This window comes from Gracilinanus agilis, chromosome 1 (assembly GCF_016433145.1).
Source record: "Gracilinanus agilis isolate LMUSP501 chromosome 1, AgileGrace, whole genome shotgun sequence".
Taxonomy (NCBI): Eukaryota; Metazoa; Chordata; class Mammalia; order Didelphimorphia; family Didelphidae; genus Gracilinanus; species Gracilinanus agilis.
The window spans coordinates 238,628,965-238,655,984 of NC_058130.1; the positions used below are offsets into that span (position 1 = coordinate 238,628,965).

Here is a 27,020-nt window from a genome sequence, read left to right on the forward strand (position 1 = left end):
GAACAATTCTTTAAGGATATTAAGTGGAAAAGGAAGCAGTGATCCCAAAGAATCAGTTTCATTTCATAAAGAACATCATGCCTGACTTATTTATTTATATTATTATTATATTATTATTGACTTTTTGGATGAGTTATCAGACCAGTAAAATAGGGAAATGCTGTAGAGAGTTTAAAGAGAGAACTGCTTTATATACAGTTTACCTAGATTTGAGAAAAGTATTTGCCAAAGCCTCTCATGCTATTCTTGAGGGAAAAAAATAATTAAGAGATACAGACTATATTATCATACAGCTGGGAAGAATCAGAACTATTTGTATGGTCTCATAAAAGCCCTACCTTCTCTCGATGTTGATCCACAATGTTAGAGCAGGTCTTTCAAATGGAAACAAAGTAGATGTCCATTGAATGGAAACTGCATAAATAAAATGTGGTAATGAATGTAACAGAATAATACTGGAGTATAATAAACAATGAATATCGATGAATACAGAGTAGCATGTAAAGGCTGACATGAATAGCTACAAAGTGAAGCAAGCCAGGAAAATATACACATTAATACTATTGATGTAAATGGAAGAACCACTACTATAAAAGAATGTAAAAAGAATGTTGCAAGATTATATACAGAACACTAGCCCCAGAGAACAGATAGAAGAACCATCCCCCCAACTAGCTCTTTTGAAGCTGGATATGGGGTAAAGGGGTGTCTATATATGTGAAACACTGCAAAATCATATATATATATATATATGTGTGTGTATATATATACATATACACACACATATATATATGTGTGTGTGTTTTTAATGTGTTGACTGGTTTTCTTAAGCTGCTTTTTTTCCTCTCCCTTTCTTTCTTTAAAATAAAACCAACCCTTCTTAATTAATGAAGGATAACTTTTTTGGAAGGAAAGAGGAGAGGAAAATGGAAAAATCTAGGAAATGAATTGTTAGAAAAATCTACTATAAGAGGTCTTTCTACTCCCAGTAGTTTTGGTGTCTCCTCCTACCCAAACCTTCTGTTTACATACTGTTCCTCTCCCAAAAGCATGTGTAAGCTCCCTAAGGAAAGTAAAAATTTTGTTTTGTACTTCTAGTATAGTTTTTTATAAAAAAGAGATTGCTTAACAAAAGCTTGTCCAGCTGAATTGAAATGGCTTAACCCAACAAATAGTCATTAATGGTTAGATGTCAGTTTGGAAGGAGGCTTCTATAGTGTTCTAGTAATCTATGCTTGACCTTATAAGATATAACATTTTATCAATGATGGCCTTCAAACCAAAGCTATATGCCTACTTATCTATCAAGTAGGCTGAACAAAGGGATTTTTGTTCAAGTCTGGATTTGGCTAGATGACCTTTGCAATCCAACTCAAATTCTGTGATTATGAAAAAAGATTTGGAAATACGGGGGGCGGGGGGGAGAGAAGGGGGAGATTGTTAACAAGAAATCAAAACTTAAGGAGATAAGAATTTATCTAGAAGCCCTAAATGAATTTAAGTTACCAGATATGGATGAATTACATCACTAAGTAATGAAATAATATTTCATTGGTATAAGGAGCTCCCAGTGAGGGCGGTAGGTTATGTTTTCTGCAATTTGTAGTCTTTAAAGAATTATCTATAGCACTAAGGAGGTAAGTGACTTACCTTGGGTTACACAGTCAGTATATATATATATTACATAGTATGTGTAAGAAGTGATTTTAATACAAGTCTTCCTGGCTCCAAGCTCTCTATGCTTTGCTGGTTGCTAAAATATTTAAGAAATCAGGGGAAACAGCTGTGGTGGCACATGTTTGTAATCTCCAATACAGAGAGTCTAGGTAGGTGGATGGCTTGAATTCAGGAATTCTGAGCTGCAGTAGAGCTAAAGTTGGTAGAATGTCTTCACTAAATCCAGCACCAATATGGTGAGCCCTCATATGGTAAGCTCATCAATATGGTGAACAGGACCACCAGAGTGCCTTTTAAAGAAGAGCAAATTGGTCCAGATCTGAAACAGGGCAGGTCAAGGCTTCTAGATCAGTACTGGAATGGGATCAGTGAATAACTACTGCACTTACAGTCTAGAGAAAGGGAAAACTAGTCTCAAAAAAAATAGTAACAACACATTATAGGAAATAGGACAGGGGTTGTATATCAGAAGATAGGGAAATAGGACATTAAATTTCATCAAAAAGGTAGCCTCTGAATTAAGTCAGTGAGCCTGACAATGATTTCTGGCAAAATTCTAGAAAGGATTATTAATGGTTTGTAAGCATGCAGAAAGGGAAGTAGTGAATACTATGAACCAAATAGTGGTCCATTAAGAACAACTCATTTCAGGGTAACTTCATTACCTATTTCGTAGAATTGCTAGAGAAGAAGACAATCAGGGAAATGGTAAGACTCAAAAATGACATAAGAATAATTTAAAGAAGTGGAACTGAAGTTAAAAGTGTCACAGTAGAACAAACACTCATTCTAGAGTCAGAGGCCCAGAGTTAAAATTTTACTTTTGAAACTCTGTGTGACCCTGAACAAATCATTTAACCTCTCTAGTCTCAGTTTCCTCATCTCTAAAATAAGTGAGAACTAGGTGACCTCTTAGGTCCCTTCCAGCCCTATTATCCTAGAAGAAGATGCAGGGGACATATGACCATTGTCTTAAACTATGTGATGGGATGCATCATGTAAATTTATTTTTATTTTTATTCTGCATTTTTCTGAATTTTCTGAATTTATTCTGCATAGACACCATAAGGCAGAAACAAAATCAATGGATGGAAGTAAATTTTGCCTCAACAGAAGAAAAAACTAATAATCATATTTACCAAGCATTTGAATAATCTGAATAGGAAATTGATACTAAAGATTTTCTAATGGCTACTGAATGAATATTCCTCCTTCTATATACTACACTTGCTCTCTTTCACAACTGGAATTCTCTCCTTCTTTTATACATTTGCCGACTTACTTTAAGTCTCAGCTAAAAATTTTGCTTCCTATAATAGTTGTATAATCTACCTTAAAGCTAATGCCATCTCTCTGGGATTATCTTCAATTTGTCCTGTGCATGCCCACTTATCCTCAGTTTCTGCTTTCCAAGGTTTTAATTCTCCTTGGCCATTCAAGAGGAAGGAGGGAGACAGAAAGATGGCTGCCACTACAGAGATCTCTCTGTGGGTCAGTTCTGCTCTCACTTGTAGGGGTCGGTAGATGGCCATAGATCTCCAAGCTAAAGAGCAGGAGTGAGGCTATACAGCATCAAGTACTATACAGTAGTTAACATGAGCATTAAAAGTTAAAGTGATAACTGTCCATAATTTCAAGCATCCATGGCAAGGTGGGGGTGGGTGGGATGGGCTTGGAACATATCCCTTTCAGATAAGGGAAGACTACTGTATAGTACTCTAAAATAAATATGATGTACTATGTCATTACTGTATTTAATGTTGGTAATATCTTACAATGGGTTTATTAATTAAACTTTATGATACATATATAAGTACAAGAAAATCACATTATGTATGGAGTCGGCAGGTGTTCACTTATATCTGTGCTTTCAGCCATGCATAGTAAGTCTTGGAACAAATATGGGACCCTACTGCATCTCGTTTTGTACATAATGGTTTACATGCTGTTTTCCCACTAGGTGGTAAGTTCCTTCAGGTCAGGGGCTATTTTTACCTTTCTTTGTATCCTCAGTACTTAGTACAGTTCCTGCTACACAGTAAGTGCCCAATAAATACTTACTGACTTGAGTTAGAGGGGATTCATGCTTTAGTTAGGGGCTGGATTAAGTGTTTGTCCTCTTGAGATTCATTGCAATTCTAAGATTCTTCTATACCTAGAAGAGTGCTAATACTGAATACAGAGCAGCAATATTTTCTAAATGATTAATTATAGACCAAACCCCACCCCAAAAGAAAACAAAAGCCCCAAACCCTGGAAGACCCCAGCAGAACAAAATCAGATCCATCTTGTAATAGCTTGCTGATTGACCTTCCTGCCTTCAATTTTTTGCCCTCTCCATCTTGATACTTGCTGACAAAATAATTTGCCTGATGAACAAGTTTGATCACATCACTCCCTCACTCAAAGAACTTCAGGGGTTCTCTGGTGCCTAGGAAAATCAATGCTTTAGTTTACTAACCAAGGTCTTCCAAGTTCTTCCAACATGCTTTCAATTTACTCACACATTCTTATTTCACAGCTTCAATCCCTTTACTCTCTTGGGCAAGGCCTTGTTCTTATCCTACCCTCACTGTCACCTTGTACATATCCCCCACATCTGGCAGACTACTTCTCCAACCACAGTTTAAATTCTTCTGTTATTAAAATCACAGTTCAAACAACACAGTGACAGAGGTAACCACCCTTGTTGCCTAATCTCTCATCCCTGTTTGATCTCTCCCTCATATGCCTATCAGTACTATTTTATAATTATTTGTGTTCCTCTCACCTGTATGCCAGATTGTAAGCTCCACCAGGATGGTAACTGTTGTTTTTTGTTAGTTTTTGTTTCCTACTGCCAGTGTTTTCCATAGCATTGTGCTAAAGAACGCTTTTATAAATGTTTATTATATGATGGAAGGTTTGATCAAAAAATTTTCTCCACAGGTGGATTGACCATAACTAAGCTATTTCTGATGGAAAAAGTATCCCATTTTTTCTCCTGAGGTCTCTTTTTAAAGAGAAAATGTGCAGTATATAAACATGGTGGCTTATCTTTAACTTCCCTTTACTTCTAGTCAGAATTTCTGCTCTCTGATAAAATGTGGAGGAAAAAATGTCGTCAACTAAGATTTATTTTCGGCATCTATGTGGCAGGCACTGGTGCTAAGTGCTTGGTATGCAAAGAAAGGCAAAAACAGTTCTTACCAGGCAAAGAGCTCTTACTTTAATTGGGGAGAAAACAAGTAAACAACGCAGTGCAAACAAGATGTACACGATAAACAAGAAAACTGCAGGTAATCTAGGAAAAGCACAAGCTTATTAAATAAAGGGGACGAGAAAGATCCACAGAAAACAGGAAACCTGGATTCTAGGACCGACTCTGCCATGTGAAATCTAGCACACAAAAAAAAAAAAAAAAAAAAAAAAAAACTTAGAAAGTCAGAACCCGAAGATCTCACCTGAAAGAAATAAATTCAAAACAACAGAGTGCTAAATTGACTTTCACAATATCCTTTCCAGTTCTGAAATTTTGTATATTTTGTAACTGGGTTAAAAAAAAAATCTTAGGACCCCCATTCCCACCCCGATTTTGTTCCAATTCTTTCTCATTTCTGTTCTCTCAACTTACTACCTTCGATCAAATTTTCACAGCTCCCTAGCTCCATCTCCAACTCCCAGGCACCCCAGGAACAACTTGGGAGGAAATGACCGTTCGGGACCAATATTTGCGACTTGAAGGGGTTGAGGGATGCGGCTTGGAGTTTCGGCGAGGAGACTGAAGGCCGAAGACCGAAAGGCAGAGGCAGTTGGCCGAGGGAGGAGGGGGAAATCATCGGGGGTTGTGGCGGGGTAAGGAGGAGACTGAGGATAGGGAGGAGAAGGGACGCATAAAGGGTTTGCATGGTCTGCAGGAGAAAGCTTAAGAGTGAAAGACGTCTCACCTCAGTCTGGAGGTCCTGGAGGCACTGCGGAAGGGAACGGAGAGAGCTCAATCCTCTCGGCGCCCCTCCCCCACCCCCCAAAAGAACGTCGACACGTCTCTGCTGGCCAGCCACTTCAGGGGCTTCCAACAGCCCAGCAGCTCCGGGTGCGTGAGCCCGTATCCAAGCAACCAGACCTACACTGAGCTTGGGTTTCCGGCGCTCCACCCCCGCCGCCGAGGCGTCTCCTCCTCTGAGATCTAAGGCACTGGGTTCTCGCGAGACGACTGATCTTAACGTTAATTCTTACCCTGTATTCTAATATTCTTCTCTTAAGGTAGGAAGAAAAAAACTCGCAACATGGCATGTGTACATGTGCTTCGAAGGAAGTAAAAAATAAAAATAAAAACAAAAAACAAAAATACTGGAGGTAGCAAAGGCCCTGTGTACATTTTGTGGTCGCCAAGAACTGGAAACAAAGTAACTGCCCACTGATTGAGAAAAGGCATCAAAGAATATTTATTAAGCTCCAAAGACAAAAAGGAAATTTTACTAGTCTCAAGGACTTTACATTCTGCTGGAGGAGACATCCATATCCAAGTATGCAGATGAATATACACATAGATACACATATAGTACACTTACCTATGCATATACACATACACACTATACAGTGCACATGTATGCACATAATACACATGCTTATGCAGTTACACATACATTTCTATGCATATACTTATGTCTAAGCTCAGCCTTCCAGAAGGATTACATCTGGCAAAACAAGCTGTGCATTCCCCTGAGGACTGGTTCTCATCGGCCAATAAATTTTCTACTTCTTAAGTGCATATAGGCCAAATATAAGATAGTTTATGGAGGGAGGGCACTTGCAGTTCTGGGAATCAAAAAGGTCTCATATAAAACAGAGGTTCTTGACCTGGGGATCTTTGAATTTGTGTATTAAAAGAATTTTTTTATGAGTGTGCTTCAGTATAACTGATTTCCTTTATATTCCTACTTATTTTTTTGTATTCAGAACATTATTCTATAAAAGAGTTCATAGGCTTCATCAGATCTGTGACATCCATGATGTCACAAAGGTGAAGCTTTAGTTATCTTTAATGAAAGGATTTTCTAAGGTAGAAGGAGGAGGGAGTATATTCTAGATGGAGTCAGTCATGGCAAAGGTACAGAAATAAGAGGCTGAATGCAATCTGCGAGGGACAGCAAGAAGGTCAATTTGATTATGCTGTGAGTAATAAATAAGCCTGGAAAGGTAGTTTGGGATTAAGTGCCAAAGTCCTTTAAAAACAGATAAGTTTATATTTTGTCCGGTTGTTTGATTATTATTATGATTATGATAACATAATCAGATGAAGTAATATTTTAGAGGTGATTAGCACAGTGCCTGGCACATAACAGAGACACTTAAAAAATGTTTCCATCCTTTTGTTTTATGGAGTGTAAGAATGAAATGGTCAGATCTATGCTTAGGGAAAATGACCTTGCTTGGCAGCTATGTGGAGGGTGGACTGGAGTGGGAAGATACTTGAAATAAGGAGATGACTTAGAAGAGTAATGAAATGGTCAAGATGAGAGGTGAAGGACCTGAATTAAGGAGATAACTATTTGAGTAGTGAGAAGGGGACAAATGCAAAAAATACTGGGGAGATAAAAGCAAGATTTGCAACTGATTATATGTATAAAGTAAGGGAGAATGGAGAATTTTTTTAAATTGAGAACCTGAAAAATATGGTGATAACCTTTGACAGAAATATGGAAGTTTAGAAGAGGGCAAGGTTTGGGGAAAATAATAAAAGCTAGCACTTATATAGCACAATAAGGTTTGCAAAACACTTCACATGCTATATTATTTCTTACTTAGGATAATCCTGAGAGGTAGGTGATATTATCCCCATTTTACAGGTGAGAAAACTGAGGCTCAGAGAGGTTAAATGACTTCTCTAGGGTCACATAGCTAGTGTCTGAGGCTGAATTTTAACATAAGTCTTCCTGTCTCCAGATACAGCATTCTCTATCTACTGTGCCACCTAGCTGTCTCAGAGAAAGCTATTGTGTTACATTTTTGACATGTAAATTTGATTTAATTTTTTTCAATTACATGTAGAAAAAATTTTGGCAATTGTTTTCCCACATTTTAAAATTCAGTTTCTCTCCCTCCCTCTCCCCCCCCCCCCAGCCAGTAAATAATCTGATTTAGGTTATATGAGTGCTGTCATGCAATACATATTTCCATATTCCTTTTGCTATGAAAATAGATACATATCACATACACAATAAAAGAGCTCAGGAATGAAATGAAGTGAAAAATGCATGCTTTGATTTGCTTTCAGACTCCAATGATTCCTTCTTTAGCTGTGGATAATATTTTTCAATATGAATCCTTTGGATTTATCTTAAAATTTTGCTTTCCTGATAACAGTTTAGTCCTTCATAATCGATTTCTTTTAGTATATACTGTGTTCTCCTGGTTCTGCTCACTTCATTTTGCATAAGTTCATATAAGTCTTTCCAGGTTTAAGATAGAAGCTTTGATATGATAAGCTTGATATGTCTATGAGATATCAAGTTTGAAATATCTGATAAGTGTTGTTTGTCCTTCATTTTGATGAAGACCAATGATATCACAGGGTGATATCTTGACTTGTTTGTGAATTAGCTTTAAGTAAAGCAGAGCTGCACGAAGTTGTTGGCCTCATATTCTCTTTCAGACTCATCCAAGGCCAGCAACAAGACAAAAGTCAGCATGACTGGCAATGGCCCAGGATGTAGTGCGTGACCTTGGCATCTTTGATGTCTGACCAACCTCCACAGTATCTGTTCCAACAACCTTCCTGGGTTATTGGAACAAATTGTTCTCATCCAAATATTCTACCTGGGGAAATAGATATTCACATGCTTGGGGCAGACATCCCTTTAACTCACAGATTGGTGTGAGGCCTGTCAGTTACTCAACCCGGTTTAGCTCATCTGCCAAATTGTTTTTCCTGAGATGTGACCTTTTTGAATGCTATAGCTTCTTAGAACCAAACTACTCTCTTAATGAAAGTAATTTGATTTGATAAGCTTGATTTATCTATGAGACATCCAAGTCTGAAATATCCAATAGGTAACATGAGAATAGAGATTCGAAGAAAAACTAGAGTTGTACATATGGATCTTGGAGTTGACTACATTGATGATAATTAAATAAATGGGAATTGAACATGTCACCAAATAAGAGAGAAAAGAAGAGGATCCAGGAAAATGCGTTGGGGGTAAACCTGTAGTTAGGAGGATTGATATGGAGGATATCCCAGCAAAGGAAGTTGAGAAGGTATAAAGAGAGTTTGAGGAACTGAGAGAGAGTAATGTCAAGAATGAAAACCCAGAGAAGAATGTATCCAGGATTAGATGTTCAACTGTCAAGTGCTGCAGAGATCAAGAAGGAAAAGGACTGAGAAAAGACCATTAGAAATCATATCTTAAGAGGTTATATGTAACTTTAGAGAGTAGTTACAGTTGAGAGATGAAGTTGGAAGCCAGATTTCAAAGGCTGAAGAGTGAGTGAGGGAGAACAGGAAATGAAAATGATGAGTAATAGACATCTTTTTCTCTGAGTTTGACTGAGAAAGGGAGAATATAGGATTCCGTATTGTTTGAAGGAATGGTAGGATTTAGTAGGATCTAGTGATATTTTTTTAAAGGATGTTTGTATGAAGCATAGAAGGAAGCAGTAGTTAGGGAGAGATATATTATTAGTGAGGAGTATTATTGAGGAAGCAGTCTATGAAAGAAGATGTTAAGGGCTAGAGACTAAGGACACGTGTAAAGGGATGAACTTTGGTAGGTTTAAGCGCCACCTTGAACTTGGGTTCAAACAGCACTGCAGGCAGTAACTGCAGCCATGAAATTAAGGCAATACTAGATCCTTGGAAGGAAAACTATGGCAAATCTGGACAGCATACTAAAAAGCAGACATCACCTATTCACCAAAGATCCTTATAGTCAAGGCTCTGTTTTTTTCCAGTAGTAATATATGAGTGTGAGTTGGATTATAAATAAAACTGAGCACTGCAGAATCTACAGTTTTAAATTGGAGTGCTGGAGAAGACTTCTGAGAGTCCCTTGGACAGCAAGTATATCAAATCAGTCAATACTTAAAGAAATTAATTCAGACTATTCTTTGGAAGTTCAAATACTGAAGCTGAAATACTTTGGTCACATAATGAGACCACACTCATTGGAAAAGATCCTGATGTTGGGAAAGATTGAAAATAAAAGAACAAGGAGGTGAAAGAAGATGAGATGGATAGATAGTGTCAGATTTTGAGGGATAGTGAAGGATATAGAAGTCTGGCATGCTATGGTCCATGGGGTCACAAAGAGCTGGACATGACTGATCATCACCATCAGTAAGAGCAAAGAGTAGAAGGCGATGCCAAATAATGAAGAGTAGGGAAAGAAAGAGAGCTTTCAGTAAATAGTTTTCATAGGATACTATGTATTTAATAAATAATGAATATGAAAAATTCAGAGAAGCATGGGAATGTATGAACTGATGCAAAATAATTGGAACCAGGAAAACTGTATATATCTATATATTGTATATGGGTAAATTAAGCACTGAGTTTAGAGAAGGGGAGAAGGAGGAATGTTTGGGTAAAAAGGGATAACTATACAATAGGCTTATATATATGCACATGTATGTATGTATGTATATATATATATATACACACACACATACACATAGTAACTATAATAATTGGTTTCTAATTCTGCTACTCACAAGATCCCTCTGGTGTGCTTCCCATTCATCATTAGCTAGGCTAAAAAATGCTTAGAAAGCATATTTACCAAGTGGGCATAACAAGTTCAGGTGTTATAGAAACACTTCTTGCAAACTGGAGATATATCCTCTCTTTGCATTCACAATGTCCCTGGGGAAACAGACCCTCAAAATTATAGAATATAAGAGTGAGACACACATGTATGGAACTTGTATATCAAAAGGGTAACTTATAGCTCCTGGTTACTGGAAGGTAGGATTGAAAGTGCTAGTGAAATATTCACACATTAAGCCCCTGATAGCTTTCTTCTTCTCCTTTTCCATATTGGCTATTTACTGAAAATTTGTCAATTTTTTTTTAAACCCTTAATTTCTGTGTATTGGCTCCTAGGTGGAAGAATGATAAGGGTGAGCAATGGGGGGTCAAGTGACTTGCCCAGGGTCACACAGCTGGGAAGTGTCTAAGACCGGATCTGAACCTAGGACCTCCGGTCTCTAGGCCTGACTCTCAATCCACTGAGCTACCCAGCTGCCCCCCAATTTGTCAATTTTTTCCCCATCCAAGTTCATACAGGCTCTTTGACTCTACTGATGGAACTTTTAAGCCTATATGAATGCCAGATTAAGAACCCCTGCCTTAGAACTAGCAAGAAGAACACAAAGCAAATACTAGAGACAGATAGAAAAAAGTGTCACAAGAAAAGCATCACACTGGGTAAAGACTTAGGGAGGTGGCACTGAAATAGAAGATTGGCATTAAAGGTCCTGAACTGAATCTTGAAGAAAGCTAGGGATATAAGAAAACCTTTCCTGATCTTCTGAGTACTTTTCACCTACCTCTGATTTCCATGTTTTTTTGTTGTTGAGTCATTTCAGTTGTGCCCAACTCTGTCACCACATTCTGAGTCTTAGTGACTTCATTTTGGGGTTTTCTTAGAAAAGATGGAGAACTGGCTCCAACTCGTTTTACATATGAGGAAACTAAGACAAAAAGAGTTAAGTGATTTGCCCAAAGTCACTCAGCTAATACTTCTGAATTTTAGGAAGAGTCTTCCTGACTTCAGCCTTACACTTTATCCACTGTGCCATTTAGCTGCCCCTATTTACTTGGGACATATTTTGTATTTACTTATAAGAAGACATTGCTGTTTCCTTCACTACAAAGTGTGTTCCTTGAGGGCAGGGACTGAGTGATTTTTGTCTGTGTACTCCTGTGCTTAGCACAATAAATGTTTGCTGAATGAATGCAATAGAGTAATTGATACTAAAGAGAAATGTCCCTTTTCTTTAATATTTTAGGGCATATACCTTTCTGATATGCCCAAGGTCATGCAGCTACTTCCTAGTTAAGTACAGAATCAATTAGCTTCAGGTTTCTGCTACTTGTTACATCCTCTGGTATATCACAACTTCTGAGTTGGAGTTTTCACATTTCTAAAATGAAGGATTAAACTATATGGTCTCTAATGTTTCTTCTATGCTCTAATAGGATTGAGGAAACATTAAAATTATGTAAAATGTCTCCTCCCCACTCAAATCTATCTGGCATTGCACTTCCATATTCATATTCCTAAAAGCGTTCAGTCATTTTTAAGATATTGTTCAAAAACTTTCATTGGTTGTGCTTTCTTCCCCCAATGTGTATTTATTTTGTAAGTATCTTAGGTTTATGCATCTGTGAACATGTTCTATCCCCTTAGTAGAAAGTAAGCACCTTAAGGGCAGTGAACACCTCACTTCTGTATTTCTATCTCTCACACTTAGTACTATTAAGATAACTAATAAATGCTTGTTGAGTTGAATTTAACATGTCTCATGTAATCAATAAAGGGATGAATGCATTTAGTAGTATACTTTACTTTCTATATTAAAGGTCTTTAATCTCACAGATCTTTGCTTCCACTATCTGGTGTTCAGTAAAAGGAAATCTTCACTTATTTATTTATTTATCTCCCTAAAAACAAAACAAAAACCAAACCATCTATTTATTTATTTATTTTTAGATTTTTATTTTGATGATTTTGCCATAGTTACATGTTTCATGTTCTTTCCCACCCCCCCAAACCTCCCTAACCCCCCTTATCTGACACAGAATTCCACTGGGTTTTACATGTATCATTGATTAAGACCTAATTCCATATTATTGATTGTTGGACTAGAGTTATCATTTAGTATCTACATCCCCAATAATATCCCTATCAGCCCATGTGTTCAAGCAGTTGTTTTTCTTCTGTGTTTCTCCTCCCATAGTTCTTCCTCTGAATGTGGCTAGTTTTCTTTCTCATAAGTCCCTCAGTCTTGCTCTGGATTCTTGCATTGCTGCTAGTAGAGAAGTCCATTACATTCGATTGTGCCACAGTGTTATCTGTCTCTGTGTACAATGTTCTCCTGGATCTGCTCCTTTCACTCTGCATCAGTTCCTGGAGCTCATTCCAGTTCACATGGAATTCCTCCAGTTAAAAGAAAAAATTTTAAAGCAAGTGCCAAGTCTTTCAGGGACTTTAAAAAATACTGATATATATATCAGTATTTAAAAAATACTGATATATATAATATATATATATAGAGAGAGTAAATATGTGGTCAAATATGACCAAGGTCAACAAAACATTAAGTATTTACCCTGTGTCAGGCCCCATGCTAACCACTAGGAGATACAAAGAAAGGAAAAAGCCAACCCCTGCCTTCATGGAGCTCACAACATGCAAACAATTATATACAAGATATATAAAGAAAGATGGCTAACCAGCATTAAGAGGTATAGGGAAAGACATTGTAGAAGGCAGAATTTTATCTGAGATTTAAAGGAAGCCAGGGAGTGGAAAGAATTCCAGAACTGGTGGAAAGTTAAATGCCTGGAGTAGGGAGATGGATAGACAAGAGGCCAGTGTCACTAGATTGCAGAGTATGTGGGGAGGAAAAATGTATAAGAAGACTGGAAATGTAGGATGGCATCAGGTAATGAAGAGTTTTGAATGCCAGAGAATTTTGTTTTCAATCTTGGGTGTGATAGGGAGCAATTAGGGTGTACTGAATAGATGATGATAGTGGGGGGAGTGACATGGTCAGCCCCTCACTTTAATAAGATCACTTTCCATTGTATTACTTAGGTGCCCCAAAGTGAGGGTTTAAAAAAAATCACTTCGACATTTGAGTGGTAGATGGACAAAAACAGAGAGAGGAGAGACCATGCAGGAAGACCAATCAACAAACAGTCCAGGCATAAGACGATGAGGCAGTGGCAGTGTCAGTTGAGAAAGTCGACACATGGACAGGATGTAGCAACTCTTTAAGATAGGGGCGGTAAGCTAGTCAAGGATGACATCTAGGTTGAGGTGACTAGGAGTGTGGTGGTGCCTTCAAAAGAAATAAGGAATTTTGAATGATGAGAGTTTGGGAGGGAGATAATGAGTTCTGTTCTGGACAAGAAGATTTTAACACGTCTAAGGGCCATCCAATTCGAAATGGCCAAAACACAGTCGATCATAGAAAAAATCCACTGTATATCTCGTGCTGGAATGCGCCTTCATAGAGTACTACAGAAAAGCCTGTTCACCATTCCAGACCCCGAGGCTTGTGGCGAGGGGAAGGGGGGATGGAGGCAGGGAGAAGGTGGCCCATATTAATGAAGAAGAGTGTATTAGGGGAGACTGAATGGAGAAGCCAAATAAGGTCGCAAAATGTTTACACAAAACTACCGCTCCCAAGGTGCAATGCGGAGAGCTCTGCTTCCCAGAACTGCTCTGAATGAACTTGCCTTTGCCCTGTCCCGCTCCTAAGCTCAGGCTGGTCCACTGCTCTGCAGGACTTGTAGTCCTGATTGATCTCTAGTTTAAACTAGGTTAAATCCAGAAGAGGATATGGGCACTTGCGTCCTTCGGCGGCAATGATTTCATTCCTGCTTTCTCTTAGAAGAGTTAAGAACCAGGGGATGGACAATGAATGATACTTGAATCCCAGCCGCTGGCTTTTGCTTAATGCGTCACGTCCGGCCACGGCCGATTACGCCTTCCGGTGTGCGGCAGAGGGTTGCTGTGTCAGAGCCTCCCGCCCCCCTCCCCTTCGCCCGCCTGCCGGGGTCTACTCACGGTTTCCTCTTTCCCGCCCCAGTCTCCTCCTCTCACTCTCTAGAGTTTCCGCAAAAACTCTGTGCGGGTGGATCGGTCGATTAGCAGGGGTGGTTTCTGACCCATAACTTTCCAGTCCGCCTTTTTGTGGGATTTGCGGGACCAGCACTGTGTCCGTTTCCCGGGGTTTCCACTCCCTCGGGCGCACTCCTTTCTCCCTTCACTTCATCCCCGCGCTGCCCTGCGGACTCGGGGCCATGGCGAGCGGCGGGGGTAGGTACCGGCTGAGTTGCTCGCTCTTGGGCCACGAGCTGGACGTGCGGGGCGTAGTGGCTGGCCTTTACCCGCCGGGGGCCTTCGTGTCGGTGTCCCGGGATCGTACTACTCGCCTGTGGGCCCCGAACAGGTGAGCATGGCCGCGAAGTCCAGAAAGGGGCATAGCCCCGCCCCAGGCTTCCCCTTTGGCCCTTGCTTTTTGGAGGTCCCCTCTTTCCTCCCAGCCAGGTATTCCTGCAGAAATCATGACCTAAGAGATTGAGTTGTGCTTTTGCAGCCGGGCGAATTTATCAAGAGCTGAGCTACCTAGATTCGGTATCACAGAATACTCAACCTTGCATTGCTGCACATCTTTCCTTGATTAGGCCCAGGATACTTCATGGAGTTGTTGACAAGGGATAGGAATTGTTTACAGTTTTTTGCAAAGAATTCAGAACCTTTACCTCCCACAAGGGATAGGAATTGTTTAGTTTTTTGCAAAGAATTTCAGAACCTCTACCTCCCAAATCACTAATATATAGTCTCGTCCTTTTATTTTCTGTATTCCTGTGTCAGATTTCAGGAGCCTAATACGATTAGTGTTAGTGATTTAAGAAACTTTTTGTGGTAGCGTGGTGCTAAAGAATATTTGTCATAAAAGAGAAAGTTACTCCCAGGATGATGTATTTTGATATTATTTTGTCCTTCAAAGGCAGCTTGACAAATGTTAATTTCGAAGCATATAATCAGGAAGAACTTTGTGTGTCCCAATCTTCTAGGTTGATGGTGGGGGAAGCTAAGGAAGATATATTGATTCTCTTGTTTAAAAGTTTGTATAAAAACTCGTATAAAAAGCACTTATGAAATTTTGTTTTGGAGTTTCTCAGAAATATTTACGTCTTTAGGACAGTCTTAATTCTTCCTTTTAGTGTCTGCTAATCAGATGCAGGTATCAAAATAAAAGTGTCTTTATAATACAAGAATTTATTAAAGGCCTGTTATGTTCCAGGCACTTAGGGATACAAGTAAAGAGGAAGAAACTCACAATGGGCTTATATTCTAATGGAGGAGACAACAGAAATGCTGTTCCCTGCAAATTCATGGTACTTTCCTGAAGTGTAGTCAATATATTGAATGTCAACTATATCAGTAATGCTTAAGTGTATTGGAATCTCTTCATTGTGGATACTCATTCTGCTGGTACAAATGGAAACCTATCCTTATAGTAAGGCATTTCTTCTCCCTATTTTTCATAAATCCTTCAAAAAGGAGCTCCCTTTCATTCTTTGTCCTTTAACATTTATTGGTCATTGCTATCAACACTTTACTTTCCAAGTGACCATCAGTTTGTCTCTATTTACAATTGTTTGTTTCCTGGATGGTATCTTTTTTTTATGCTACTTGCATGCAGATTATCATTGACAATATATTTTAGGTTACTTGTGCCTACTATGTGTCTTTCCATGTGTCCTTTGGGTGTTTCTAAATTTTGAATCTTCAGATATTGTAGTGTGTCATGATTGGAAGTCACATAGCACCAATGAGAGTCTGGTGGTGCTCAAAAGTTGGATTTTACATAAGGAAACAACTTGGGATCATTGACAGCAATATCCCAAAGGCACATTGGAAAAATCTCATTTGTTTCCTTCTATTCAATTCTAAGTTCATTTTTCATCTATGATAGATGAGTTTGTGTGTGTGTGTGTGTGTGTGTGTGTGTGTTCCATTCATATGGTGATAAAATAATTCATTAGTCCATCTTTCCAACTACGTTTTATAATCTAGGCTGTACATGTTCTTCATCTATCTTGTTTCTCCTGTCTGGGTTGTTATTCCAACCCCCTTTTGAGCAACTGGATCTCAATGAGGAGACCCTATAATAGTCAGGAGTTTATTGTAATCAGTCCGTTATGTGTCAATAGGAGCATTTAGGAAATCTCATTTCCAATAGAGTATCTCTTCCATATGAACTTTTACCATGATAAGTCTCCATGGTTCTAGTAAATCTTTGGCTAGTGTGTCTTCCAGTTTTAGGCCTTGCTTGATATTCTTCAATCAGCTTTCTCTATGGTTGCATCTGTCAAGAAATCAAAGAATAGTCTTTACTTTTTGCATCTTGATTTCATTAGAGGAGAACCTATAGTTAAGGGGGCATTTGTTGTTTGGTTGAGTCAAATTTATTCTTTTGTTATTGTTTATTGGCAATTTTTCTTAGTCACTTCTGTGGTGCTAAAGATATGACTTCTTTTGATAGTTATCTGTAAAAGCTTGCCTTTTCTGATGTTTTTTATCAAGGATACACTTTGATACATGTAGACACCATTCTGAAAAAGATTTTATATAGGAAAGAGGCATGGGTTGGGATTTGCTGAATGTTTGTTCATTTGCATCTTTTAAAAATGATAATATCTTCTGAGTTTTTCATTTTGTTCTTTTGGTAAAATTACAGCATTTCTGAATTGGAATATCTAGTTCTATCCTTGAAAAAAGATTCCTTCTACAACATTCCCAATGATTGGCTATCCATCCATTGCTGGTTGTGAGGTCTCTACTATCTGTGGTAGTCCATTACACTTTTAGATAACTAATGTTTAAGAAGTTTTTCCTTATTTCAAACATAAATTTGCTTCTTTTTACCTTCTACCCATTGCTCCTAGTTTGGTACTTGGGACCAAGCAGAATAAATTTAATCCATTTTCCATATGTTAGCCCTTTAGATACTTGAAGATAGTTATTTTGTCCTTCCAAGTCTTCTCTTCTCCAGGAGCACATCTCTAGTATCTTCAAAGGAATTTTATGTGATATTAGCTTTATATACCATGATCTTGAATCCCTCTGAGATGTTCAATATCGATCCCTGAGGACCTTCAAAATTATCACCTCCAGCATGGATTTCTTCTGTATGTACTAGACAACAAGGTATGGCAGCACTTCCCATCTACATCTTCTTAAATGCCATTTCCATTTCCTCATATAATGCATCAAAAATTGAGATCCTAAAGGCTAGATGTGGTATTTCCACTATTGCTGTTGAGAAAAACTGCTAGAGAAATACTGATAACTATTTGTTTATAAATGTTTTTCTTATGATTTGGCTAAGGTTTGTCTTTCATTGAGTTTTATTCTTCTGTGAGGTAATACTTTTTTCTCCTCTTGTAATGTATCTTTAAACTATGGTTTCAGTGTTACAACTAAATGTTTAATCAAGACAAACATCCTTTCAAAGTTTGTATCAGGATTTTTCTTAACTGGATGGAAGTATTTGCTTGGTTCACCTATTGATTTCAGTGAACATTTATTAAACACCTATTGAATTGCTCAACAATTGGCTTATTCCAAAGAGAGATGATCCTTGACCCCAAGGACCTTCACATCTGTCCTAGACCATAATAGCAATCCTGAGGCTGAGCAGAGTTTCATGAAAGACAGAATTATTAGTAATAAATAAGGTAATTTAGGACCTAAAGCGAAATACTTAGGTGCAACAAAGAAGAATTACAACCATATCAGCCACTAGGGTCTAGTTCATATGTTGGTCTAGGTCCACTCAGCTTTGGGGAGCTTTCAGTTACTTGTATTTGATTCTGCATTTGGGATGCCTGGGTCACAATCATTTTTCACATCAGACTAGATTCATGAAGTTGCTAAAAGTCGTTAGTTTTTATGGGTGAGGATTTGGATTCTTGTTTCAGCTAGTCCAGTTATAATTCTAGATTGGATCCTTGAGGGGGTCCGTAAAATTGGGAATATAAACCTGTTGTATGGAAGTTTCTAGGAAGTGGCAGAATTAGTGTTTACCAAAAAAGGGAGGAATGTTGAAAGTTCAGATCCTAGGCACCCTGCCATAAATTAACTTTTGAGTTTTAGATATGCCTGTAGGTTCTAGGTTTTTTTTCAGTAGTCACATATTCCTAATGAGGATTAAACATATACAAGCAAGTATATATTCAGATTAGTTGTAGATTCTCAAAAAGGAAAGTCCAAAGTACTCTGGGAAAATTTGAGAAGATAACTCAGCTGGGTAAGGTCAGGAAAGGTTTCATATAGGAAATGGCACCATAAATAAACATTAAACAAGAGCATGTATAGATGAGGAAATTCATTCCAGAGATGGGATGCCTTTACCATAGTGTTGGGTATAAATAGATGCTTAATAAATGCTAGTTGATTGGGAGTAGTATAGTCTTTATGACTGCATAGAATCAGAAGATTGCGTGAAGTCAGGGAACAGTAATTAGTAGCTAAGTTTGGCTTAGAGTAGATTGAAAGAGAATAATGTGGAATAAAACTGAAACAGTAGATTGGAACTAGAATGTGGAGGGCTTCAAAAGTCCTGCTAAAGGCATTTGTAGACAGCAGCCTAGGTATTTTAGTATGAGAATAACATTAGTTTTGGGTATTAGGAAGTTATTGGGGCACCTGTGTGAAGTATGGAAGGAGACTAAAGGTCAGGGAGTTTTAGTAAAAAGCTATTGTAGTAATCCAGATGAGAAGTAGTAAACTAGGCTTGTTGCATTCCAGATTAGGATGGGGTGGGGGGAGGAAATAAGTATTTTGTCTACTAGGTACAGCTCACTGTGCTAAGTGCTTTTTAAAAAAACCAAATAGAGGGTTTGGATTTGAATCCTAGTCTTGGACTCCAAGAAATTGAATTGGTTCTAAGATCAGCCTTTGGGGTTTTAGAATTACTCTGGAGTTGACATCTCTCCTTATTCTTACTAAGACCCAATCTCCCTGAAGGAAGTTATTAATGGCTTTTGGGAGTATCTTTTATACTTGGAAATAGCCCCCATAAATTGAGTCTGCATGAGCCTGGAATAGTTACCATGGTGTTGCTTCAAATTCCTTGGGTTTGTATCTGATTTTATGGGCTAGACCAGTGACGGCAAACCTATGGCATGCATGCCAGATGGCATACAGAGTGCTCCCTATGGGCACCCATGCTGCCCTTCCACCCACCGCCGCGCCCCGCTCCTCCCCTCCCCCCCTCCCCCCTCAGCCCTCCAGTTTTTTACTAGAAAGGCAGAGGGACTTGGCAGAGCTGCTCTCCTCCCTGTCTCCACCATACCTGAAAACATTTTTTCACATCTTCCTCCCCTCTGCTTAGCAGTCCAATGGGAGTGCACAAGGGGTAAGGTGGGCAGCTCATAGGCAGCAGAGCTGATGGGGAGCAGAGCACTCAGACCACCCCACTCCTCTTTATCCTTGCTGAGGAATGCCTTACTTCACCCACCTCTCCACCCAGCAGCCCAATGGGAGCACTTCCTCCCTCCCCTGCATGGGGTAAGGGGGAGCCAGGCATGCCTAGCTCTTGGTGCGGGGGGTGCAGGGCGTGCAGGGCATGGCATTTGTTCTGGGGGGGGGGTGGAGGTGGGGCCTGATACTCCATCTCTAAAAGGTACACCATCACTGGTTTTGTAGGCATTGCTATTGAACTTCAGAGTTAGCACAGGTGAGGTTTTCTAAGAGCCTAGGTTCTTTACTTGGATGTTCTACCTTAGTATGCCCTTCATTCCATCCCCTGTTCTCTGCATATCAAAATCATAAGTTTCTTTGATTGTCCAGTCCTAAGCTGCCTCTCCAGAAGCAAAAATCTCCTCTGATAATTCTAGTCACAAGTCTTCTCTTCCTTCTCTGAACTACCCTATAGTACTAAAGACATGCCATTTACCACTACGTATTTTTAGTAATCTTTTCTTATATGTTCATTTTGTGTCTCTCACTATGCCAAACTAAGTATCTTGCAGGTTTGATAAACTTTAATTGGCTGATTTAATTATATGCAGTACAACATAGTGCTATAGTACATAGAACAGATTGAAAATCTTGTCTTCATGTTTGCTACTGAATTGTGGGTCAGCTACTTGATGATTCTGTATTAGACCCTCTTCTGCAATTTAGAACAGTAGACGTTCCATTTATTAAAAAATATAATATTCAAATCAAATTCAAATGTGATTGCTTATTCATTGTTAACTGTCATTTTTGAGGTTTTGGTAGTAGATTGAATTATTATAATTATAGTTATTTCATTTGAACCAGAACTCTGAGATTTAGGGTTACAATTGTTGAAAAGTGAAATGAAGATTAAATGTGTGGATAAGTGATCAATGTAAAATTTATTTTCTCTTTTCTTTTCATGCCCCTTGTTTTCTCCATTACTTGATATATTCTTTTCAATGACATTTCAACTAGATTTCTAACTTATTTTGAGGTAGGTACTATGGTACCTTTTTGTTTTTTAATTCAAAAGAGAATTTAAAAAATTGATTTTTGCTAATGTGAAAATTCATTTTTGGTGATTTAATAGTAACTTTAAGATAATATCATTAGAATAATTAACATTAAAGTTCAACTAAAAGAAAAACTATATAATGAAATATCTTGTATCTTTGATAGTTTGGATATCTAGGGAAATAAAAATATGCTCTATATTGATTAGCGTGTCTTTTCAGTTCTAACAGGGGTTTTACTGAAATGCACTGTATGAGTGGGCACTCCAATTTTGTTTCTTGTGTATGCATCATACCTTCAAGTGACATCTATCCTCGGGGACTAATTGCCACTGGTGGAAATGACCACAATATTTGCATATTCACACTGGATAGTTCAGCACCTCTTTATATACTTAAAGGTCACAAAAACACTGGTAAGTATAATGTTTTAGTTTTCTTTACATGAAGTTTTGCCCTCTTTGAGTTGGTTAAATTCATATATTCTGGTCAAAAAGAGTCATGATTTTGCTTTTGCTTTCAGCACTATAATGGTTTTAGGTTTCATAAAGTATTTAAAAAAATATTTCCAGTTTATTTTAATACTGGGTTGATGTCATAACATTTTTACTTACTTGGTAAAGTTAGGCATTCATATGAATTTTGGAATTAAATCATTACTAGTGAGTAACAAATTCATATAAGAATAAGTTTGCATACTCCTTTTCTTCACCATAACCTCTTTTCTAGCAGAAAAATGAGGCATAATTTGGATTGTTTTTCTTAATTATAATGTGAAAAGGAGTATTAATTTGAAGATTAGATAATCTGATTCCTTTACATTCTAGGAAGTTTAGTTATAAAGGCTGAATGACACTAGATGTATTTGCTTAAATTATGAGTCAAGTAACTTTTGAGATATCTCTTACAATCCTTTACCTTGTATCTTAATGTCAGTTCTAAGACAGAACAGTGGCAAGGGCTAGGCAGTCAGGGTTAAATGATTTGACCTAGGTCACACAGTTAGGAAGTGTCTGAGATAAGATTTAAAGTTTTTCTGACTCTAGGACTGGCTATTTATTCACTGTGCTACTTAGCTGCCCCTATAATGCCCTTTCTAAAATGAGAGACTCAAGTACCACAAGCAGCCATATTGAACTCTGAAATATTTTCCTTTTTAAAATATAAAGTTAGACATGTAAAACCCAGTGGAATTGTGCCTTAGCTACAGGACGAGTTTGGGGAGTGGAGGGAAAGAACATGAATCTTGTAATCATGTAAAAATACTCTAAATAAATAAATTAATTAAATAAAATTTTACAGATTCCTAAAATATAAAGTCAGACTTGAGGGCAGGGAAATATATAAAAATATTGACTGATTTTTTTCACCCCCTAGTTTGTAGCCTTTCTTCTGGGAAATTTGGAACATTACTTAGTGGCTCATGGGACACTACAGCCAAAGTCTGGCTCAACGACAAATGCATGATGACCTTACAGGTATCGTGATTCTGTTTGAATAGTCAAGATAATAAATAATTGAGTATCTTTTTGAACTTTTAATTCTTTGGCCCCTTTGTTGTATGATCATTTTTTGGCTCCATAAATTGATTCCGGTCTTATTCATAGGGTCATACAGCAGCAGTATGGGCAGTGAAGATATTACCAGAACAGGGTCTAATGTTGACTGGATCAGCAGACAAAACTATTAAACTTTGGAAAGCTGGAAGATGTGAAAGAACATTCTCTGGTAAGAATAGGAAATAGATTTGCTTTAGTTTATGTGATTACATTCCATTTTGAAAATTAAGTTGGTATATCTCTCTAAGGAGTTAGTATGGTTGTTAAAGTAATTCTAGATTTGGAATTAAAAAATGGATTTGAATCCAGCTTTTGCCATTTAAATGGCTTTGACTTTAGTAAAGTAAGTCACTTCAGGCCTCTGTGAAACTGTATTCACTGTTTTTATGCAGTTAGGTTTGAAGGGGTTATTTTTATATAAATCATGAAGAAAACTCAAAAGTCCATGCCATACTGATTGTTATCTATTTGTCTGTCTATCAGTATATCTATCTGGCAATGTTGTTATTGCTTTACTTTAAGTGTAAACATAACACACCAGAAAACACCAGGATTTATTTATAATGTGTTCTTAAAGGCAGACTTTGCAAGCTTGAATTGTTAGGTAATTCTAAAACTGAGTTGATTCTTACCTGTTTTCACAGATTTTATGTAACTAGACAAAATAAGGAACAAGAAAAGATTTTCTATTTGTTGTCCTTGGACTAATTTATTTTTCAAAGTTAGCAGTTGTCACAAGTAGTATTAGGTGAAGCTTCTTGTTCATACTTCATTAAAAGCTGAGATGAAGATAGTAATGACAGACAACTTTCACTGTTTCATACTCCACATTTAAAAGAATTTTTGTTAATTCTGGAAATCAAATTTATTGCTAGTCTACCATTGGTGTGCCTCAGCAACAGAAAATTGAATGTAGAAAAAACCTGGACAACATATTAATGTGTTCTAAGCAATCTTGTACATACCTTAATTTTTTTAAAATGTGAAAATTATAAACTCTGTGCCAAGTAGCACAACTTATATGCTTCCCAAAATATGTAGTATAAAGTATACCATCCAATTCACTCCCTCTTAAACTTTCTTATACTTAACTACTTTGTGTTTGGTTGCAATAATTCTTTTTATATTTACTCTGTAGATATGTCCTTGTTGTCTTCCTCATTAGAGTGTAAAGTTCTTGTAAGATTATTTAATCTTTTTATCATCAGCTTCTAGCACAGTTCTAGTAACAAAGAAGGTACTTTATAAATGTTTATTGATTTATTGATGCATAGCAGTTGACTATGAAGTTTTATTATTTTGGGGTAATAATGATCTTGTCAGAGATGGCATTATAAACATTCTTTTTATGTAAATTGTTGAGTATTCATTATGTTTTTATTACCTAAAACATTTAATAAAATTTGTCTCATGTGAGGCTTTGCTAATTCATTGTATTGCAAACTAAAACTCAGAACTTGGTTTTTGTAAAATCTGATATTTAGGTATTTTAACAAAAGATAATTGTTCTCAGAATTTTTAGGTGGAAAATGTGAAAGAATATTGAAAGAACACATTTCCATTTTATCTGAATTATGCAGCTTTCTTGATGTATGGTCAAAACTAAAATACAAACTGATTCTTTTATCTCTTCACAGATTAAGAACTTGTTTTCTAGATTAGATGTTCCTATATTTTATTTAAACTCTGCCTTACTAACAACTTTTAAAACAGAGGGGAAAGGGCTAGGTATTGGGTGGGGGGGTTAATACATCTTGGAAGTGTATGTCTTCTCAACTCGGGTCTGATGCTCTTTCCACTGTGCCACCAAACTGTCCCAGATGTTACTATACTTTAATATATTACATAAATGTTATGCAACAATATAATTGTAGTGACACTCTTTGTTAATTTCTTTTTTTCCTTATGAAGGTCATGAAGATTGTGTGAGAGGTTTAGCAATTCTAAATGAGACAGAATTTCTTTCCTGTGCAAATGATGCCAGTATTAGAAGATGGCAAATCACTGGCGAGTGTCTTGAAGTATATTATGGGCATACAAATTATATTTATAGTATATCTGTTTTCCCAAATTATAAAGGTAAGAATATATAGTATAACTATAAAAGTATAGTGATGGACATTTTTCATAAAGTAGCATTTAAAAAATTTTAATAATAATGAATTATTTGATATTTTAGTAACTTCATATCTTACTTAATACAGGTATCTCTTCCACATAACAGGAATTAGGGGTATAGTGCCATACTCCTGTGATCTGGAAAATCCAAATGAAATTTTTTTGGCCCTTCTTTTTTATATCACAGAAATTTGAACTTTTTTCTTTTATGGGGGGTGGTATAGTATCTTATATTCCTTAGGAATTACTAAATTTTTTAAGGTATCTACATTTTTATCCTTTGTGTGTCTTCTCCTGGCTTTCACACTCTTTTTGCAAACTTTAGGTTTTTATTTATTTTAACTTTAAAAAGAAATTATGCATGTTTATGGTATTAAAAGATAAAATATGTTTTTGCATTTCTGAGTTTCTAAATTTTTTTGTTTTTTCTGTTGGCCTATGTGTGTTTCCTGTAGTTTTCTCTAAAACTCCCTCCAAATTCCTATTTAGATTTTTTTCTTTTTAAAACCTTTACTTTCTATCTTAGAAGCAATAGTATATATTGTTTCCAAGGCAGAAGAGTGTTAAGGGCTAGGCAGTGGGGGTTAAGTGACTTGCTCAGAGACACATAGCTAGGAAGGGTCTGAGGTCACATTTGAACACAGGACCTCCCATCTCCAGGCCTGGCTTTCAATCCACTGAGCTACCTAATTGTGCCCTCCTCCCTCCCTCAGTTTAATTTCTTATACCCATTCATGATATATTGAAGCCATGATGGGAAAAGTTGTGATGTGGAAGGGATGCTTGTACTAAATTCTCTTGACAGAGAAAGGCTTGTGTTTTATATATCAATGCAAGCTCATGATTAATTACAATATTGAAAGATCTTAGACCTCAGAAAAAACTGAATTGATTGATGTATTGGTATGATCCATGGTTTTCTAATGGAATAGCTGGATATATGGACTATGAGTGAAGAAGGGGCATAATAAATTTTAATTATACTTGGAAGAGAAATTATATAGTATATCTGCCATTCTGTCTGAGATTTTAAGGAACAGAAATACACAGCCCAGCACTAAGTTGATTTAACTCTGAGGTTTATTATAGTATACAAACTGAACTGACGGGCAAAGGATATTGAGTAAACTGAAAATATTGAAAAATATTGAGACAATCAGATTGGCCCCGATTATTTCTTGCAATTTTTGAGTTTTAGTTATTGGTTCTAGTCTTATTAAGGGTACAGGTCCAGGAGAGAGCAACCTTACATAGAACTTTCAGCTGGTTCCAAAGGCCCAAGCTAGTTGGTGCTAATGTTGCTTTTATATTTAGGAAGACAAAGGTAGCTGGGTTCTTTATGGAGGCAGATCCTAGACACTTTTGGTTATACCAATCAAGAATAGATAGAATGAACATGGTGGTTGGCAGAATTACTTTGGAATTCAGGGGCCAGTACTCGTTCATCATTATAGCATCCACGTTCTGTCCCTGATTACCAGTCCCCATGGGAAGGAGCTTAGTCTAATTTGAATAGTAGAAGAAAAATCTTATAAATTTGCTATTTATAAGTGTTCGTTCATCTTAATTATTATAGCTAATTGTTTCTATGTTCATTTTAGATTTTGTAACAACAGCAGAAGACAGATCTCTGAGAATATGGAAACGAGGGGAATGTGCTCAGACAATCAGACTTCCAGCTCAGTCTATTTGGTGTTGCTGTGTGCTAGAAAATGGTGACATTGTGGTTGGTGCGAGGTATTCAAATATCAGTTTAAAGTATTAAGCATTTCCTGTGTGCCTAGACTTGTGTTAGGTATTATGGGATGTAGTAGTATAAGAAGACATGAGTCTTGTTCAAATAATTTACTCTTAAATTGGAGTAACAAAAGTATAACCAAAAGTTAGTAAAAAGATAGCATTTTTAAATTGCCTGTAGTATATTGGCATAATATACTTTTTTTAAAAAACTTTACCCTTCTGTCTTAGAATCAATATTGTATGTAGGTTCCAAGGAAGAAGAGCAGTAAGGACTAGGCAATAGGGGTTAAGTGAATTGCCCAGAGTCACACCCTTAGGAAATATTTGAGGCTAAATTTGAACCCAGGACTTCCTGTCTCCAGGGCTGGCTCTTAATCTCCTGAGCCACCTAGTTGCCCTCTTTACCCCCATAATGTAGTCTTATAAAACAAATTGTGCACTAAAGATGACATAAAAAGCATTTTAAAAGGATGAGATCACTGTGGGTTAGATAAGTCTTCATGGAATAACTGAGCCTGAGTGCAGTGTCTTGAAGGCTAAATACAAAAGCATCATTTCTGTTGGAAACAGTATGGAAAGGTGTGAGTTAAAAGTGAGCATCAATGTGTATGAGGGATAGTAAAGAAGTCAGGCATGACTAGAGTAGAAATTATCCATTAGAGCAGGGGTCGGCAACCTTT

General features: G+C 37.3%; 2 protein-coding genes across 5 annotated transcripts in view; one reads left to right on the top strand and one right to left on the bottom strand.

Moving 5' to 3' along the window:
* The window catches only part of IFT74 (intraflagellar transport 74), a 97,503-nt gene extending 91,450 nt beyond the window's left edge, over nt 1–6,053 (bottom strand). For all 3 annotated transcript variants that reach the window (XM_044660612.1, XM_044660621.1, XM_044660628.1), the window contains exons 1-2: nt 5,604–6,053; nt 339–414 (exon numbers count right to left, since the gene is read on the bottom strand). The gene's annotated coding sequence lies outside the window, so the exon portion shown is untranslated. The remainder of the gene's footprint in view (nt 1–338; nt 415–5,603) is intronic.
* Nucleotides 6,054–14,502: 8,449 nt separating this feature from the next.
* PLAA (phospholipase A2 activating protein) overlaps nt 14,503–27,020 on the top strand; it is a 32,012-nt gene continuing 19,494 nt past the window's right edge. For both annotated transcript variants that reach the window (XM_044660652.1, XM_044660660.1), the window contains exons 1-6: nt 14,503–14,841; nt 21,146–21,339; nt 22,301–22,401; nt 22,531–22,651; nt 24,394–24,561; nt 26,202–26,337. In XM_044660652.1, the coding sequence (XP_044516587.1) occupies nt 14,693–14,841; nt 21,146–21,339; nt 22,301–22,401; nt 22,531–22,651; nt 24,394–24,561; nt 26,202–26,337 (869 nt within the window). In that variant the 5' untranslated portion in view covers nt 14,503–14,692. The remainder of the gene's footprint in view (nt 14,842–21,145; nt 21,340–22,300; nt 22,402–22,530; nt 22,652–24,393; nt 24,562–26,201; nt 26,338–27,020) is intronic.